The sequence below is a fragment of the Lutra lutra genome, chromosome 4 (genome assembly GCF_902655055.1).
Source record: "Lutra lutra chromosome 4, mLutLut1.2, whole genome shotgun sequence".
Classification (NCBI taxonomy): Eukaryota; Metazoa; Chordata; class Mammalia; order Carnivora; family Mustelidae; genus Lutra; species Lutra lutra.
The window spans coordinates 85,467,814-85,487,787 of NC_062281.1; the positions used below are offsets into that span (position 1 = coordinate 85,467,814).

At 37.3% G+C, this 19,974-nt stretch overlaps 1 protein-coding gene across 2 annotated transcripts in view; it reads left to right on the forward strand.

Moving 5' to 3' along the window:
- The window catches only part of PRKDC (protein kinase, DNA-activated, catalytic subunit), a 228,912-nt gene extending 213,783 nt beyond the window's left edge, over nucleotides 1–15,129 (forward strand). For both annotated transcript variants that reach the window (XM_047723583.1, XM_047723584.1), the window contains 10 exons: nucleotides 3,911–4,115; nucleotides 5,882–5,949; nucleotides 6,640–6,860; nucleotides 7,174–7,266; nucleotides 9,400–9,489; nucleotides 9,918–9,989; nucleotides 10,066–10,267; nucleotides 10,864–11,052; nucleotides 11,655–11,794; nucleotides 13,615–15,129. In XM_047723583.1, the coding sequence (XP_047579539.1) occupies nucleotides 3,911–4,115; nucleotides 5,882–5,949; nucleotides 6,640–6,860; nucleotides 7,174–7,266; nucleotides 9,400–9,489; nucleotides 9,918–9,989; nucleotides 10,066–10,267; nucleotides 10,864–11,052; nucleotides 11,655–11,794; nucleotides 13,615–13,819 (1,485 nt within the window). In that variant the 3' untranslated portion in view covers nucleotides 13,820–15,129. The remainder of the gene's footprint in view (nucleotides 1–3,910; nucleotides 4,116–5,881; nucleotides 5,950–6,639; nucleotides 6,861–7,173; nucleotides 7,267–9,399; nucleotides 9,490–9,917; nucleotides 9,990–10,065; nucleotides 10,268–10,863; nucleotides 11,053–11,654; nucleotides 11,795–13,614) is intronic.
- Nucleotides 15,130–19,974: the final 4,845 nt, after the last annotated feature.

Sequence of the window (19,974 nt, forward strand, 5' to 3'; positions counted from 1 at the left end):
TCATATTGCCAGAGTTCTCAAGTTTCACAGTCTCCAGTACAAAGGAGGATCTTTGTCTCTTCTGGGGTTTTTTGTAAATAACTGTTTTATTAAGATTTAATTCACATACCCTATAATCTATCTATTTGAAGTATACAATGCTATAGTTTTTAATATATTTACAGAGTTACCTAAGTGTATTACACATCAATTTTAGAACATTATCCTTTTTTAAAAGGTTTTTTGGTAAGATTTTATTTATTTATTTATTTATTTATTTGAAAGAGAGAGAGAGTGAGAGCACTAGAGAGAGAGAGAGCACAAGCGATGGGCAGGGACAGGCAGAGGGAGGAGAAGCAGGCTCCCTACTGAGCAGAGAGCCCAGTGCAGGGCTTGATCCTAGGACCCCAGGATCATGACCTGAGTCAAAGGCAGATGCTTAACCAACTGAGGCACCCAGATGCCCCATTTTTGAGATTTTATTTATTTATTTGAGAGAGAGTGAGAGCAAGCGTGAGCTGGGGGTGGGGGGCTGAGGGCAGAGAGAGAAGCAGAATCCTTGCTGAGCAGGGAGCCTGATGTGGGGCTTGATCCCAGAACCCGGAGATCGTGACCTGAGCTGAAATCAGCTGCTTAACCAACTGAGCCACCTGGGCACCCCTAGAACATTTTTATCACCCCTAAAAGCACATACCTGTTAGCATTTACTCTCAATCCCCCACCTCCTGTCATGCTAAGCAACCACTAAAGTACTTTCTGTTTCTGTAGGTTTGCCTCTTCTGGACATTCCTTTTAATTACTGTATATTAGTCTACTGTAAGAACATGCCACATTTTGTTTATCCTTTTGTTAGTGGATGGACATTTGGAGTGTTTCCATGTCTTAGCTGTTATGAATGCTGCTTCTGTGACTATGTGTGTATAGGTTCTTCTGGGGAGATCCTTAGAAGTGGAAAATGATATTTCTCTTTAGCTCTTCCTTTCATTTATGAGTTAATTAGACTTGTGGACAGGGATTTTGTCTTGCTCATGTTTTCTCCATCTCCTAGAATGCTGCCTGATGTGAAATTAGCATCTTGAATTAGATGAGTAATTGGTATAGTTTTGATAAGGAGAGTTAGATTTTGGTGGGTACTTTAGGTACATTCCTACTTAGGGTAGTTTTAATGTAGTATGAATGTGGGAACATACAGGACTATCTGTTGCCTAAATGTGATCAGTGATATATCCTAAAAGTAAAGATAAAACCATAACTCTCTATACTTCATGTTATGACATAATATTGGGCTGTACATCATATCAAATCTATCTCACACTATAGAATATACAAGAGCCTCAGAAGGAAATATACATACTGTAAATATCCTTAAAATCAGTGTACTAGCATTCATAAATTTTATAAAATTGTAGAACACTAGATTTGAAAACATCTTTGTTTTTTCTTAAACCAGTGGTCTACATGTGTTTTCTGTAAAGGTCCAGATTTTCAGTTTTCAGGCCATACCAGTCTCATGTTACGAGTACTCAAATCTGTCATCCTAGTGCGAAAGCAGCCCTAGACAGTATGTAAATGAACAGGCATGGTTGGCAGGATTCCAGTAAAATTTTATTTATTAAAAACAGGCAGTGGGCTTTGACTTGCAGGCCATACCTTGTTCTAAACAAAGAAACTAGTTCTGAAAAACAGACTTGCCCTGTATCAAATGGAGAGAACAGCAGAATGGCAACTGATAGCAAGTCCCCTAGCATAGTGAAACCAGTCCATCACCTGTGAGAAAGCTTCATTTCAGCAGTACTGTTCTTCTGCAGCCTTCCTCTATTTGCCCTCCTCTCAAGATGCTCTGACCCCGGCCCCAGACAGAGGGCAGGGTATTTCATCCTAGTTTGCTCTCTCTCTCTTCAGCCGGTGTGAGAATATCTGCAGTGGCCCTGTTCATCAGTCCATGTAGAATATTACTGTGCAGTCCTCGGTGAAGACTGCATGTTATCCCTTCGAATTCATGGCCATTTCTTTTCCTGCATGCTGGGTACCATAATGCTCTACCCTAGAAATCTCTTAGGATAGACCACTGTTCTTCCCAGCTGCTGCTGAGTACAGCTGCATCCAACTCTAACGGAGGGAGGGTATCAGAGTGGCCCTATCATTCCTGCCAGGCACAATACTTGTTTGTTTTTGTTTTTTAAGATTTTTATTTATTTATTTGACAGAGAGAGAGAACACAACTAGGCAGAGAGAGAGGGAGAAGCAGGCTCTCTGCTTAGCAGGGACCCTGATGCAGGACTTGATCCCAGGATCCTGGGATCATGACCTGAGCCAAAGGTAGCCTCTTAACCCATTGAGCCACCCAGGTGCCCACAATACTTGTTTTGAGGTTAATTCGAGTACCTTGGAAAATCAATCTAGAACTCTCTGCTTCATAGCAAATCAATGCATAATTTGCATTTAATTAATTAAAATAATAATCTACCCAAACAGAATTGCCTCAGATTTCACTTCAGAGAGGGCATTATGCCATTCACATATGTTGTTGGTGCTGATTATGTTTGGGAAATAGCTAATCTTTTCATTTATTTTAAGAACTGGAGATTGTTTCTATACTTTCAATCCATCTACAGATTAAAGAATAAATTTGTTTTATATATGTCAATTTTCCTATAATGGATTATCTTAAAATAGGAGATATATTTCATTTAACCAGATGTATGTTTTGGGGTGAGTTTTAAATTTGGTAAAAAAAAAAAATTGTAAAATGAAAGATAATTGGGTAAATCTTTGAGGACTGTTATTAAGTCACTATTAGTGATTCTCTTTAAGTTTTGTTTTTTGGGTTTTTTTGTTTTGATATCAGGATTATAATTTAAATAAATATTTGAGTAGAGACTAGTACAGATATTTGTTATGTTCCAAGATAAAGGACATCTAATAATTACTTTTAGAAATATAAATTATCTATAAAAATACAGATTTGAAGGGGTACATGCACCCCAATGTTTATAGCAGCATTATTGATAATAGCCAAACTATGGAGAGAACCCAGATGTGCATCAACTGATGAATGGATAAAGAAGATACGGCGTATATCTATATATTCAATGAAATATTACTCAGCCATCAAAAAAATGAAATCTTGCCATTTTCAGTGACATGGATGGAGCTAGAGTATATTATACTAAGTGAGTTAAGTCAGTCAGAGAAAGACAAATACCATTTGATCTCACTCATGTGTGAAATTTAAAAAAGAAAACAGATGAACATATGGGTAGGCGGAAAAGAAAAAGAAGAAGAGTGAGAAGCCACAAGGAGACTCTTAAAGATAGAGAACAAACTGAGGGTTGATGGAGGGTGGTGGGTGGGGGATGGGCTAGATGGGTGATGGATATTAAGGAGGGCACTTGTGATGAGCACTGGGTGTTGTATGTATGTGAGGAATCACTGAATTCTACTCCTGAAACTAATATTGCTTGTATGTTTACTAACCAAAATATAAATTTTAAAAAAAATTATAATAAAAGAAATGTAAATTATCTAAATAATGTTTACACTGGCTCGTGATCCAAAATAATGGCTTGAAAGACCTTTATTAAGGAATGTAGCATTTTTATATTTTGCTCTTTAGCTCTGATGAAGAATCACAGGCTTTTCATTTTTATTGAATTACTCCCTTTACTTAGTACCTCATTCCTAATTACTCCGGCTGTCATAATAATGTAGATCAGTAACTAGACAATGGACACAAAGAGGTTAAAAGGTTTTTAAGCCCTTATTAGAACTTATGATTAGAATTTTTGATAAGTCATTACTAACTGTATCCTTTCTGTCTTTTTAGAGGAACACAAAAAACATTCAAGGAAGGCAAAAGTATAAATCTAGAGCCCTTCCCAAATTATAAAACTAAACACTAATATTTAATGTAAATTATTATTAATTTCAGGATTTTGGAAAAGAATTTGATAAACACTTTGGGAAAGGAGGTTCTAAGTTACCTGGAATGAAACTCCGTGATTTTACTGACATTACTGACTCACTGTTTTATAAAATGGGCAGAGACTCAAAGCCACCTGGGAATCTGAAAGAATGCTCACCCTGGATGAGTGACTTCAAAATAGAATTTTTGAGAAATGAGCTGGAGATTCCTGGTGAGTTTACCCTTGGGGTGACAAATTGGACGTTAAGGAGAATAGTGGCGTAGCAAGGATTCTTGATTTCTAAAACTAGGAATATTAGGTTCTTGACAGTTACCTTTTTTTTTTTAAAGAGTTTAAAATTTCACCATACCTTTTTATCATTAGGAGAATCTATAATTACTGTGAATTAGTACACTGAACTAAATGTCTAATTAGACTATAGTTTTCTTATTTTCCTGATTATACAAGTATTCAGACTTCCATTTAATAATAATGTAACTGTAATTTCCTCTGAATATACCCATGCTTTGTTCCTAAATAACTTTTCTTCAAGAAATGTAATACAGGTGTAAGTGCAAATCACTTTCTTGGATGTATAGGTTGGTCCCGTTTAAAATGACAATATATTTGCGACGACGTGGATGGAACTAGAGGGTATCATGCTTAGCAAAATAAGTCAATAGGAGAAAGACAGCTATCTTATGATCCCTGATATGAGGAAGTGGAGATGCAACATGGGGGGTTTGGGGGGGTAGGAAAAGAATAAATGAAACAAGATGGGATCAGGAGGGAGACAAACCATAAAGACTCTTAATGTCAGAAAATAAACTGAGTGGGGCTGGGGGGTGGGGGGTATGGTGAGGGTGGTGGGGTTGTGGACATTGGGGAAGGTATGTGCTATGGTGAGTGCTGTGAAGTTTGTAAACCTGGCGATTCACAGACCTGTACCCTGGGGCTAATAATACATTATATGTTTATTAAAAAATAAAAATATATTAAAAAAAATAAAATGACAAGATAATGATAAATGACTTACCTTCAGGACAAATAATGGTGACATTGAGGATAGAGACACACAGCAAGTTGGTCTGATGTGATTTTTCAAAGACAATCTTTACATATTCCATGTTCTTCACCCTGGAATTTGCCAAAGAAATGTTTTTTTATGTTTATTCATATTCTCATCTAGTGGATATAAAACAAATTGGAGACTTTGTTATTATTAACAGCTCTGCATTGCATAAAGAAAAGCTGAAAATGTAAACCTCCTCATATGTAGCTTGATTCTCCTTGAAATAAAGTGTTCTAGCTTAATGCATTATTTCTCCTGTTTGTAATTTGTCTACTACTCCATTAGAATCGGAAGCTAACTTCCATTAGTCAAATTGAGAAATAATAGCATTATTAAAAAAAAAAACTCGGGGCGCCTGGGTGGCTCAGTGGGTTAAAGCCGCTGCCTTCGGCTCAGGTCATGATCCCAGGGTCCTGGGATCGAGCCCCGCATCGGGCTCTCTGCTCGGCGGGGAGCCTGCTTCCCTTCCTCTCTCTCTCTGCCTGCCTCTCTGCCTACTTGTGATCTCTGTCTGTCAAATAAATAAATAAATAAATCTTTAAAAAAAAAAAAACTCAAATTTGGAGGGATGCTTGGGTGGCTCAGTTGGTTAAGCATCTAACTCTTGCTTTTGGCTCAGGTCATGATCTCAAGGGTATGAGATCGAGCCACCATCAGGTGACAACTTAGCAGGGATTCTGCTTGAGATTCTCTCTGCCCTTCCCCACTACCCCACACCCCCAACACATGTACTCCTTCTCTCCCTCTTTAAAATAAATAAATAAATCTTTTTTTAAAAGTCAAGTTTTTTTTAAATGAAAACTTTAAGTAAAAAATTTTATCATATAACTTTTTTAAAATTATTATTAGATCAATAGGTATGTGTTAAAAATATAGGGTTCTGTAACAAGCTCTATCTAAGTAAGGCTTCTGTGGTTTGTCTTAGGTCAATATGATGGCAAAGGAAAGCCAATGCCAGAATACCATGCACGAATCTCTGGGTTTGATGAGCGGGTAGGTGCCAGTGTTTGTGACTGTTGCCAGTGTTTAATAAGTATTGGTGAGTAACTGTTGGATGAAGGAAGAGGAAATAGTCATAAATAGCTTGAAGGCCTGTTTCTCTTCATTGTACTATATTCTGTCCTGAAAGTATTTACATAGGAGCAAAATTTCTCATCAGTCACACCTGATTTCTGTAAAGATTGTGAATGTGAGTTCTTCAGATATAAGATTGACATATTTGTCTTTACTAAAGAAAAGACAATTACCCATTGTGATCTCAAATGCACAGCGTATTCTGATCCTATTACATATTGAATCTCTTAATATAATGCTTCAGTGTTTCAGTGTACAAATTTAGAGTAAACTTTGTGTGTGTATCTATCTTAAAACATATGTAGAATTAAGTGATTTTAGGAAGTTTGTATGTTGCTCATTACTAAGGATATCCACATTTATAAGCAATCATTTGTAATAAGGGACATGCAGTTTCTAGAGGCACAGCAGTAGGGCATAAACAGGTAACAAATACTTTGCTGGCACTAGGTTCTCTATTATTTTTCTGTCACTTCACTCGGTCCTCAAAGAGAGGTATCTCTTTGAGGAATATGTGCCAACCAGCCTTACTTTCCTCTCTTGATAATGATATGATCAGCTGTTCTGTCAGATTCTTACACTGCATCTAAAATATTTTAATTTTTAAAGGTAAAAGTCATGGCCTCTATCAGAAAGCCGAAGCGCATCATCATCCGAGGCCATGATGAGAAAGAATACCCTTTCCTTGTCAAGGGGGGTGAAGACCTGCGGCAGGACCAGCGGATTGAACAACTCTTTGAAGTCATGAATGTCCTCCTTTCTCAGGATGCTGCCTGTAGCCAGAGAAACATGCAGTTGAAGACCTACCATGTCATACCCATGACCTCCAGGTAGGACCAATGTACACAGTCATTCTAGAACAGACTTATGTGAATGGAAATTCTAGCACTGAGCCAAATCCTTGTTTAAGGTTACAGAGGAAGGATTGGAGGTCACTTGACAATTTGGTATTTAAGCTTTCACAAAGACTGGGCTAAACAGAACTAATAAACACTTATAAATCTATGATTTTCAGATTTAATGTGGAGAAGGTAAATGAACTGACATGAAGAAATCTGTTCTGCTTTGATTCTACAGAACTTTTTTTTAGTGAGGAAAAACAGTTTGGGTTTGTTTTCATAAACTATTTATTCTCTTTTTCAGATTAGGACTAATTGAATGGATTGAAAATACTTTCACCTTGAAAGACTTTCTTTTGAGTAACATGTCACGAGAGGAGAAAGCAGCTTATACAAGGTGATGTGGAGCCTAAATACTCCTTCATCTCTGTGCAGACATGTCCTGCAACCTGGTTATTCCCCAGTCCTAATCTCCCTAAGTAATGTTAAGTTTATATTAAGTTTCCTCTACCTTGTGTTTCTAGTGACATTTCTGGTCCCCTTCTAATTTGGGGCTCTGAGCCACACCCTGGCTAGTTGTTTTCTCCACTTCTGGCTGGGTTTATAAACTAAATGAAGTAGAGGGTTCCAAACAGTAGCTGCATAAATTTTACCACAATGAAAAAAGAAAGTATTAGCTCTGCAACAACAACAACAACAACAACAAATCTTGAAGGAAACAAAATAAATAGTAAGATTAGCAGCTAACATATGATTAAACATTTTCTGCATGCTAGGCAGTATTCTCAGCTCTTAATCTGTATGAAGTCATTTCTTTCTTATAAAAACCTACAAGTTATTATTAACATCTCTGTACAGATGAGGAAGTTAAGGCCCAGAGAGGTTATGTAACTTGTCCTAGGCTGCCCAGCATATATAAATGGGATAGCTAGGATTATTAGTGATTAATTCTAGGTCATGATATTGGTGCTTTTTATTTTTCTTTATCCTTTTATATTTTCCAAGTTTTCAACAATGAACATATATTTTTAATCAGAAAGGGGGTTTTTTTGTTTTTTGTTTCTGTGAAGAAAAATAAGGACAACATTGAAGGACATTTTGAAGAGGAGTTGACAAGTTTTGATGACTAACTATTATTAAATGAAGGAAGAGGAAATGGTGATAAATAGCTTCAAGGCCTATTTCTCTTCATTGTACTCTATTCTGTCCTGAAAGTATGTACATGGGAGCAAAATTCTCACCAGTCAAAAATGATTTCTGTAAAATTAAGCATTTTCTTATCAAACTCATGCTCCTGCTAAATAAGGCTGAGTTTAAGAATTTTTAATATGAGTCCTTTGCATACAGTTGTTTCTGCATTCCCTGGAAGATAGGGAAACTGATGGACAGTACTTTCTGGAGTCAGGAAGTCCAGATCTCACGCCAGTGCTAACTTTTAGTGGTTCTGACTTACAGAAGGAATCTTGAAAAAAATGACTTGCCTTTCCCTTGTTCCCATGCCTCCATTTCTAAGATGAGATAGTTTAAAATACTTAAGTTAAACATAGGTATCAATGGAGTTTAAAGTGCTTTTCAAATACAGAAGTTTATAAATTACTTCCCACTACATTTTTAAAACAAGGCACTTCCAGCCCCTATTAGTAAAATCATTGCTACTTTTTTCTTAATTTGTGTGTTGCAGTTTTCCAACCTAAATATTTTCATCCCAAATCAAAGTTGGAGAGAATTTAGACTGAAATGGAAAGCTATATTGTGGAATTAACTTAGTAGCAACTCAAAAAAGATTCACTCTAAGTGATTGAACTACTAACACATAAAATAGTTCTATCTTTAGATTTCTTTTTTAGGAAAACTTGTTAAGGCTTTTGACAAACCCCAAAGTGGCCAAACTACAAACTACAAACACATTTCCAGCAGCCCAGTATGCCTTTTGCTTGTGAAGTATTACTAAAAGCTTTCTAAGTTCAATTCAAAGCCATTGTCATTTAAGAAAATATCTTACTGTATTTAGTATGGATTTTGTATGTATCTGCATACTTGAAGTGGTGAAGAAAAAGTGTGGCAATCCAAACAGACTTCATCTATCTTCAACACATAATTTGTGGTCTTTTAGTTTGTAGTGGTAATATCATCTATCACTTCTTGCTTATTCTAAGTAAGTTGTTACGGTTCTTTTCCACTACCTGATTTTTAGAACCATATGCCTGGATCCTAAACACTTAGGGTTAGTTCATCTTGTTCCTCTCTGTATGAAGTGGAAATTGATTGTATCTGATCATTTTGTGCCTGAACTTTTGCATAGAAAGTAGCTTTGGTTTCTTTAGGAGTAACTAAGAATGAATAATGGTATGTTGAGATTCTACATCCAGAGTAGCATGGGTTCAGTGTTAATATTGAATATGATTAAAAGTCATAGTTCTTTCCCTGGTTCTTCATTATTTTTCAATGAATTCTTGGTGATCTTTGCCACTGAAATCACTATAATGCTAAATATCTTCCTACGGCTGATTCCCTTTTTCCTGCTTGTCAGTGATCCCAGAGCACCACCATGTGAATATAGAGACTGGCTGGCAAAGATGTCTGGGAAATACGATGTTGGTGCTTACATGGCAATGTTTAAGTAAGTTTTGTTTTGATTTTCCATTTTACTAACTAGTTATTTCTTCTCAAAGTTGCATGTTACTTTTGTTTCTTAGGAAGTTTTGCCTTGGGCGCCTGGGTGGCTCAGTCGGTTAGGCATCTTCCTTCAGCTCAGGTCATGATCTCAGGGTCCTGGGATCGAGCTCCACATCAGGCTCCCTTCTCAGCAGGAAGTCTGCTTTTCCCTCTCCCTTTACCCCTCCTGCCCTGCTCGTGTTCTCTCTCTCTTTTTCATGCTCTCTTTCTCTCTCAAATAAATAAATAAAATCTTTAAAAAAAAAAAAAGTTTTGCCTCAGATCATCAAAACCTAGTTATTTGATACTTGAGCTTCAATATAAATAATTTTAAATTTTCAATCTCAAGTCATAGAAATTTGTTCTAATTAGACATTTTCTATTAAATCGTAGGGCAGCTAGTCGTTCTGAAACAGTCACATCTTTTAGAAGGAGAGAAAGTAAAGTGCCAGCTGATCTCTTAAAGTAAGTATCCTTCTGACTGTACAAACCAGTTGATGGTGTAACAGAGACTACAGAGGTCTTGTCTCCTTCCCCCCAGGCGGGCCTTTCTGAAGATGAGCACAGGCCCCGAGGCCTTCCTGGCACTTCGCTCCCACTTTGCCAGTTCTCATGCTCTTATGTGTATTAGCCACTGGATTCTGGGCATTGGAGACAGACATCTGAACAATTTCATGATAAGCATGGAGACTGGTGGAATGATCGGAATCGACTTTGGACATGCATTTGGATCAGCTACTCAGGTATGCTAACCTTGCCTTTGTTGTTCTTGGCTGATTTAGAACCATAGTCATAGGACCTTCTGCGTGGTTTTTAAGGAAGAAATGACATATCAATTAGCTTGGTTTGTCATGGTCATAAAATTTGACATTCTTGCAGAATAAGGGATAATCTCAACTTTGTTTTGACCTTGTTCAAACAGGTTACAGAAGGTTAGGTGATGAATTATATAATCAAAGCCAAGAATAACATGTTCCTATAAAAAGGGAAGACTGTAAGAAGGTTTTATGAAGCCCCTTAATGTAAATGTCTTCCACAAGATTTGATACAATACAAATCTTTCCTCTGACATTAAATACTGAATGTTTTCAGTTGTACTTGTAAATGTCTGCAGGCTGTGTGGTCCTACACAGATAGGTTTGTGCATTGCAAAGATGATTGTGTTGATTACTCTTGAGCACTGTGGATTCACATCTGTGTAGCTAATTCCAAGAAAAGAAGAGTTCATATTTTCACTAACTGTGAATACTAACTAACTTTGGAAGGATGTTTTGTACCTTTTCTTTTGTGATTTCTAGTTCATATGTTCCCCTTCTTGTACATATTTTTTTCTCTTTAGTTTCTGCCAGTCCCCGAATTGATGCCTTTTCGTCTGACACGCCAATTTATCAATCTGATGTTACCAATGAAAGAAGCAGGTGTTATGTCCAGTGTCATGGTGCATGCCCTGAGAGCCTTCCGCTCACACTCTGACCTGCTTGTTAACACCATGGACGTGTTCATAAAGGAACCTTCCTTCGACTGGAAAGTAGGCTTGTTTATATGCACTTTTCATTTTTATTACATTTGCCAGGGACTGATCTGGCATCTCTTACTATACGAAGGAAATACATCAAATTGTATTTATTAAAATATTTAATTGTTTCGTGTAGTATTTCTTAAAATTAACATTTGGGGTCAGTTGACCTGAAAACTGTAAGAAACACGTAAGAAACATAATCTTCATTTGGAGAAAACTGTTGTTTCAAATGAATATATTTCTAACAAAGAGTTAATATAGACCCATCGGTGATAGGTCTGATTTCTGAGAAAACTTTTAGCTTAAAATCTGTTCCATGTGAGGGTCCTTGATTTGACACATAGTGCTTTATTAAATGTTGAGGTTCTTCATAATACATCCCCAAAAGAATGAAGGTTAGTGATGGCATCCTTGACACTGTGTGATACCTAACTGCCGTCCCTCACTGTCATTGACACTGTTATGTGCGGTACTATTAGACTGTATATAAAAAGCTATAAAGCTCTCCAGTTAAAGATATTTATTTTAAAATCATTGCTTGTTCAGTCTGTTTGGATGTGATCATATAAACTGTTATAATAAGCAGAGAACATCATGTTCTTTTCCTTTAGAATTTTGAACAGAAAATGCTAAAAAAAGGAGGATCATGGATTCAAGAAATAAACGTAACTGAAAAAAATTGGTATCCCCGGCAAAAAATACATTATGCTAAGAGAAAGTTAGCAGGTGCCAACCCAGCAGTTATTACTTGGTAAGATGGTTATTTTTGAAGAAAAAAAAAAAAGACACCAACATGCTTCTATTTACTGAAGAATTACCAATGTATAAAGTCCTGAATACTTTACATTTAGCCCTTTGATGTTAGCATTATTATCCTCATTTTACAAATGAAAAAAAAGCATGGCTTCTCTAAGGCTGGGCAGGGTCCATCTCTCGGAATGCTATGTATTTGGCCTCTGCCTTTTTGGCACAGTCTTCAGGTCAGTACCTGGAATAACCTGTACCAATGTCAGGAACAGCAGGAGATTTTCTTTTTTTTTTTTACGATTTTATTTATTTGTTTATTTATTTGAGAGAGAGAGAGAGAGTGAGCATGAGCCAGGGCGGGGGTGGGAAGCAGGAGGCAAAGGAAGAGGGAAAAGCAAACTCCCCACTGAGCCCGATGTAGGACTCAATCCCTGAGCCAAAGGCAGATGCTTAACCAACTGAGCCACTCAGGCACCCCCAGCAGGAGCATTTTTTAGACAATTACAATAATATTTTTGTATATTAGAGGAGATTTAGATTCTAAATTTGCTTCTGTCCTTTTTAAGACAAAATGTGATCTTGGTGGGCATAGCACACAGGTGTGGAGAACATAGTATAGGCTAATCCCACATTGGGTTAGCCTTTAAGTTAGCTTCAGAAATGTTTCTTGTTGAGGTCTAAAGCAAACAAATTTATAGAAATGTTTCATAAGAGGGGAAAAAGTTGGACTTTACAATTAAGTAAGAGTAAATGGCAATCTATGGTCAGTTAGGGTATGAATTTTTTTTTCAATAAATGGTTCTGGCAAAGGAATAAAAATGGATCCTTATTTCACACCATACATAAAAATTAATGCAAAATGGATCAAAGACCTAAATGTAAGAGCTAAAACTATAAAATACTAAAAGAAGCACAGAAGTAGATCTTCATGACCTGTATTTGGCATCTGTCATTTTTAGGTATAACACCAAAAAGCACAAGCAAGAAAAGAAGAAATAGGTAAATTCATCAAAACTTAAAAGTTTTGTGTTTGGGGCGCCTGGGTGGCTCAGTTGTTAAGCATCTGCCTTCAGCTCAGGTCATGATATCAGGGTCCTGGGATCAAGCCCTACATTGGGCTCCCTGCTCAGCAGGAAGCCTGCTTCTCCCTCTCCCACTCTCTGTGCTTGTGTTTCCTCTCTCACCATGTCTCTCTCTGTCAAATAAGTAAATAAAATCTAAAAAAAAAAAAAAAGTTCTGTGCCTCACAGGATACCATTAAGAAAGTAAAAAGCTCCACAAAATGGGAGAAAATATTTGAAAGTCATAGCTGATAAGGGACTTGTATCGAGAATACATTTTTAAAAAATCTCTTAAAACTCAATAAAAAGACAACCCAACTTAAAAATGACCAAAGGATTTGAACAGACATTTCTCTAAAGAAGGTGTATAAATGACCAAGTAGCATATGGAAAGATGGTTAAAATTATTAATCATCAGAGAAATACAAAGAGAGGTACCACTTCACACCCACTAGAATGGCTATAATTAAAAAATGGAATATAGGGCTCCTGGGTGGCACATTCAGTTGAACATTTGATTCTTATATTCTCTCTCAATTTTTTTAAAATTATTTATTTATTTGACAGAGCAAGATCACAAGTAAGCAGAGGCGGGGGCGGGAAAGCAGGCTTCCTGCTGAGCAGAGAGCCCGACGCAGACTTGATGTTGACTCTTCTATAAGTGATGAGAGGGAATATTTGGATAGGATAGCTAGGAATGCAGGCAACAAGGGAAAAATAATGAATGGTTCATATTTTTGTATTTGATTAATCTTTTTTACAGTGATGAGCTGTTCCTGGGCCATGAGAAGGCACTTGCCTTTGGAGATTATGTGGCTGTAGCACGAGGAAGCAAAGATCACAACATTCGTGCCCAACAGCCAGAGAGTGGGCTGTCAGAAGAGGCTCAAGTCAAGTGCTTGATTGACCAGGCAACAGACCCCAACATCCTTGGTAGAACTTGGCAAGGATGGGAGCCCTGGATGTGAAGAACTGTGGGAGTCAGCAGATAAAAAGCATGAGAGTATTTGAAGAATCTCCTAAACTTGGGACACCTGGGTGGCTCAAATGGTTAAGCATCTGCCTTTAGCTCAGGTCATGATCCCAGATCCTAGGATCAATCCCCGCATCGGGCTCCCAGCTCAAGAGGGAGCCTGCCTCCCCCTCTGCTTCTTCCTCTCTCCCCTGCTCATGCTCTCTCTGTCACTCTCTCTCAAATGAATAAATAAAATCTTAAAAAAAAAAAAAATCTCCTAAACTTTCATCTACAGCCATCAATGTGCTGATTTTCCTGAAGCACTGAACAGAAGAAATCTATTTTAGTGTTAAAGTCTTGTGGCTGGAGTTTAATCAAGATCATGATGAATAAGTGAATATTGGTATGAATGAATGATTAGATTATAAACAAAGATTTGGTTAGGATTATAATGGGCTTAAAGTGGGGGAAAAATATATATCTAGGCCCAAACAAGAATTAAACCAAGAATATGGCATATTACAAGTACTATGACTTAGATAAACCAACTACTTAATAAATGGTGTATGAACATTCCATGCAGTATTCTCATTAGTAATTTGACACATTGGAAATAACACCCAGAAGACCTTATCACTAAGATTTTATGAGAGTAAAGCCAATAGCATAAGTGATGAAATGTTACCTTATATTAGTACAGGAATAATAATGGCTCATAATATTTAGAAATGATTGCTTTTGTTATTTTAGGATATTTGTTTTGGCTGTCTTTTATTTAATTCTCTTCTGTTTTAGACAGAAGATAGATTTAGATAAATTTGTTCTCTAGAAGAGAAAGTATTTAGGAGAGATAAAAGAGCTAAGTCTTAACACTCATTTTTGCTCTCATATCCACAATAGGAAGATAGATAAAAGTGCATAGCATCCCAGACTCAGAATTTCTAACTTCAAGAATTGCAGTTATGATGATGGGATAGCACACAGCATTTCAAGTGTAGGAAAAAACAAGCAAAACCTTTGGAAATGAATTTCTTACTTAGAAAATATGCATTCTAAAACAACAAGATCAAATTATGAAATACAAAAATGGCTTCCTTTCCTTCATAGAATCTCATCTAAACCCCTCATCTAATCCTGCACACACCTGAACTGATTTCAGGCTGGCTCTTAGCTTTTTGTTATTGTTTCTTTAAACATTTATAGTTGGAGACTCTTGTATGCTTTTGAAAAATAATAATCTTAGGAATATGAAACATTTAGATTTTTTCCTAAAGTAGAGTATAGCTCTTACACAGTTTCAGGAACAAAATGTTTACCTTATAAAATATTTCATTATACAAACTGAGGGTTGATGGGGGGAGGGGGGTTTGGAGGGGGGTGGGGTTATGGACATTGGGGAGGGTATGTGCTATGGTGAGTGCTGTGAAGTGTGTAAACCTGGCAATTCACAGACCTGTACCCTGGGGATAAAAATATATGTTTATAAAAAATAAAATTTAAAAAATATATATTTCATTAGAATACTCGACAAAGTCATTCTGATAAATACAAGTTGAATCCATTATGATTAAAAATAAAACATTATACTGGGGCGCCTGGGTGGCTCAGTGGGTTAAGCCGCTGCCTTCGGCTCAGGTCATGATCTCAGGGTCCTGGGATCGAGTCCTGCATCGGGCTCTCTGCTCAGCAGGGAGCCTGCTTCCTCCTCTCTCTCTGCCTGCCTCTCTGCCTGCTTGTGATCTCTGTCTGTCAAATAAATAAATAAAATCTTTATAAAAAAAATAAATAAATAAAACATTATATTCTCAACAAATGGTATTATATTAAACCAAAGAAATTACATCTCAAAAATAAGCAATCGTGTATATGGAAATCCAGTATACACATAATCTAGTAAATATTCTTTACTAAACACATAACCAAAAAAAACTACCTTGATGTTGATTATAGTATTTTTTTTTAAACAGCTAACTATTATTGCTTGTGTCTTGATAATGTGGGATGTATTCCCATATATTATGGGAAACCCTGTTTTTTAAGGACTATTTTTTTATGTCAGTATAGGTTCATTGTTACAATGTGACTGTGTATAGGAGTCCATTTTCAAAGCTGTCTGCTTGAAATTGTATCCAAACCTATGAGACTACAGTAAAAACTTACTGCATACAGTTTTCAGAGACATTTGCACAGCTGCTCAGGATGGTAAATAACCTCATTACACATGAAGGGCTACATGTCCAAGACATATCTATCTTGTCTCCAAACTTCAACCCTGTGATTCTTGGCTGAATAAAGAAACTTGTTTGGAAAACAGGAAATAAAAGAAGACACCTGTATTGATTATAAAGAAATACGACTAGTATCAGAAAGATTCTTGGGATTTTCTATTTGTAGGATCAGGTTATCTGATAATAGTTTAACCTCTCTAATTTGAGTGCTTTTATTTCTTTTTTCTTGTCTAATTGCTCTGGCTAGAATATACAGTACAATGTTGAGTAACGATGGTAAACGTGAGCATCCTTCTTTTGTTTGTTCCTCATCTTTAGGGAGACATTTTCATCTTTCACCATTGAGTGTCTTGTTAGCTGTGGGACATTTATACAAATGTCCTTTTATATGTTGATAAAGTTCCCTTCTGTTTTTAGTTTGCTGAGATTTTTATCATTATTAAGTGTTGTAAAATGCTTATTTTGCATTAAATGAGATGAACTTCTGGTTTTTCTTCATTTATGAATGTGAATTATAATGATTGATATTTAGATGTTGAACCATCCAGCATTGCTGGGATAAATCCTGCTTGGCCATGGTGAATAATCCTTTTATTATGCTGTTGGATTCTGCTTGCCAGTATTTTGTTGAGAATTTTTTAAAATTTTTATTTTTTTAATTTCATTTCAGTGTTCCAGAATTCATTGTTTATGCACCACACCCAGTGCTCCATGCAATACATGCCCTTCATAATACCCACTACCAGGGTCACCCAACCTCCCACCCTCCACCCCTCCAAAACCCTCAGATCGGTTTTCAGAGTCCACAGTCTCTCATAGTTGATCTCCCCCTCCAATTTGCTCCAATTCCCTCTCCATCTCCCCATGTCCTCTATGTTATTCTTTATGCTCCACAAATAAGAAAAACCATATGATAATTGACTCTCTCTGCTTGACTTATTTCATTCAGCATAATCTCTTCCAGTCCCATCCATGTTGATACAAAAGTTGGGTATTCATCCTTTCTGATGGAGGCATAATACTCCATAGTATATATGGACCACATCTTCCTTATCCATTCGTCCGTTGAAGGGCATCTTGGTTCTTCCCACAGTTTGGTGACTGTGGCCATTGCTGCTATGAACATTGATAATTTTTGAATCAGAGTTCATGAGGGACATTGGTCTCTAGTTTTCTTGTGGAACCTCTAGATTTGGTATCAGGGTTTTTCAAATGAGTTAGAAAGTTTTCATTTCTCTTAATTTTTAGAAAAGTTTGAGAAGGATTGGTGTTAACTCTTTTTTTAAGACTAACATTTAGGGCACCTGAGTGGCTCAGGGGGTTAAGCCTCTGCCTTCGACGCAGGTCATGATCTCAGGATCCTGGGATCGAGTCCCACATCAGGCTCTCTGCTCGGCAGGGACCCTGCTTCCTCCTCTCTCTGCCTGCCTCTCTGCCTTCTTGTGATCTCTGTCAAATAAATAAATAAAATCTTTTTTTAAAAAAAGACTTTAACATTTATTTTATTTTAAAGATTTTATTTGTTTATTTGACAGAGAGATCACAAGTAGACAGAGAGGCAGGCAGAGAGAGAGAGAGGGAAGCAGGCTCCCTGCTGAGCAGAGAGCCCGATGCGGGACTCGATCCCAGGACCCTGAGATCATGACCTGAGCCGAAGGCAGCGGCTTAACCCACTGAGCCACCCAGGCGCCCCTAACATTTATTTTAGATAGAGTGTGTGTGTGTACAGGTGGCAGGAGGGGCAGTGGAGAGAGAATCCCAAGCAGACTGGTGCTGAACATGGAGCCCAGTGCGGTGCTCGAACTCACAACCTTGAGAGTGACCTGAACTGAAATCAAGAGTTGGATGCTTAACTGACTGAGCCACCCAAGCGCCCCATGATTGGTGTTAACTCTTAACTGTTTTATAAAATTCATCACTCAAGTCATCTAGGTGTTGGTCAGCTCTTTGTTGGGAGATTTTTTTTGCATTTATTTTTGTCTCTTTTTTTTTTAAATTGAAGTATAATTAATATGTAGTGTTATAGTAGTTTCAGGTATACAATCTAATGATTACACTTTTTTTTTTTTCATTTGAGAGAGAATGAGAGAGAGCACAAGCCTGGGGAGAGGCAGAAGGAGAAAGAAAGGAAGAAGCAGACTCCCTGCTGAGCAGGGAACCCGACATGGGTTAAGTTAAGTGACAGACACTTAACTAAGCTATTCATTTAAAATATTCTCACAAAGGAAAGCCCAGATCCAGGTAGTTTCCCTGGTGAATTTTCATCAAATATTTAAAGAAAAAATAAGACTGACACTTCATCCTAGCCTCAGCAATCAGACAACAAAAAGAAATTAAAGGCATCCAAATCAGCAAAGAAGCCAAACTATCACTCTTTGCAGATGATATGATATTTTATGTAGAAAACCTAAAAGACTCCACTCCAAATCTGCTAGAACTTGTACAGGAATTCAGTAAAGTGTCAGGATATAAAAATCAATGCACAGGGGCGCCTGGGTGGCTCAGTGGGTTAAAGCCTCTGCCTTTGGCTCAGGTCATGATCTCAGGGTCCTGGAATCGAGCCCCACATTGGGCTCTCTGCTCAGCAGGGAGCCTGCTTCCTCCTCTCTCTCTGCCTGCCTCTCTGCCTACTTGTGATATCTGTCTGTCAAATAAATAAACAAAATCTTAAAAAAAAAATATGTGCACAGAAGTCAGTTGCATTTCTATACACCAACCACAAGACAGAAGAAAGAGAAATTCAGGAGTCAATCCCATTTACAATTGCACCCAAAACCATAAGATACCTAGGAATAAACCTAACCAAAGAAACAAAGAATCTGTACTCAGAAAACTATAAATACTCATGAAAGAAATTGAGGAAGACACAAAAAAATAGAAAAATGTTCCATACTCATGGATTGGAAGAACAAATATTGTGAACATGTCTATGCTACCTAAAGCAATCTACATGTTTAATGCAATCCCTATCAAAATACCATCCACTTTTTTCAAAGAAATGAAACAAATAATCCTAAAATTTATAGTGAACCAGAAAAGACCTCGAATAGCCAGAGAAATGTTGAAAAAGAAAACCAAAGTTGGTGGCATCACAATTCTGGACTTCAAACTCTATTACAAAGCTGTCATCATCAAGACAGTACGGCACTTGCACAAAAACGGACACATAGATCAATGGAACAGAATAGAAAGCCCAGAAATAGACCCTCAACTCTATGGTCAACTAATCTTCGACAAAGCAGGAAAGAATGTCCAATGGAAAGAAGACAGTCTCTTCAACAAATGGTGTTGGAAAAATTGGTCAGCCACATGCAGAAGAATGAAACTGGACCATTTCCTGACACCACACATGAAAACAGACTCAAAATGGATGAAGGACCTCGATGTGAGAAAGCAGTCCATCAAAATCCTTGAGGAGAACACAGGCAGCACCTTCTTCAACCTCAGCCGCAGCAACTTCTTCCTAGGAACATCGCCAAAGGCAAGGGAAGCAAGGGCAAAAATGAACTATTGGTTCTTCATCAAGATCAAAAGCTTTTGCACAGCAAAGGAAACAGTAAACAAAACCAAAAGACAATTGATAGAATGGGAGAAGATATTTGCAAATGACATATCAGATAAAGGGCTAGTATAAAGATCTATAAAGAACTTATCAAACTCAACACCAAAAGAACAAATAATCCAATCAAGAAATGGGCAGAGGACATGAACAGACATTTCTGCAAAGAAGACATCCGGATGGCCAACAGACACATGAAAAAGTGCTGCACATCCCTCGGCATCAGAGAAATACAAATCAAAACCATGAGATACCACCTCACACCAGTCAGAATGGCTAAAATGATCAAGTCAGGGAATGACAGTTGCTGGCAAGGATGCAGAGAAAGGGGAACCCTCCTACACTGTTGGTGGGAATGCAAGCTGGTGCAGCTACTCTGAA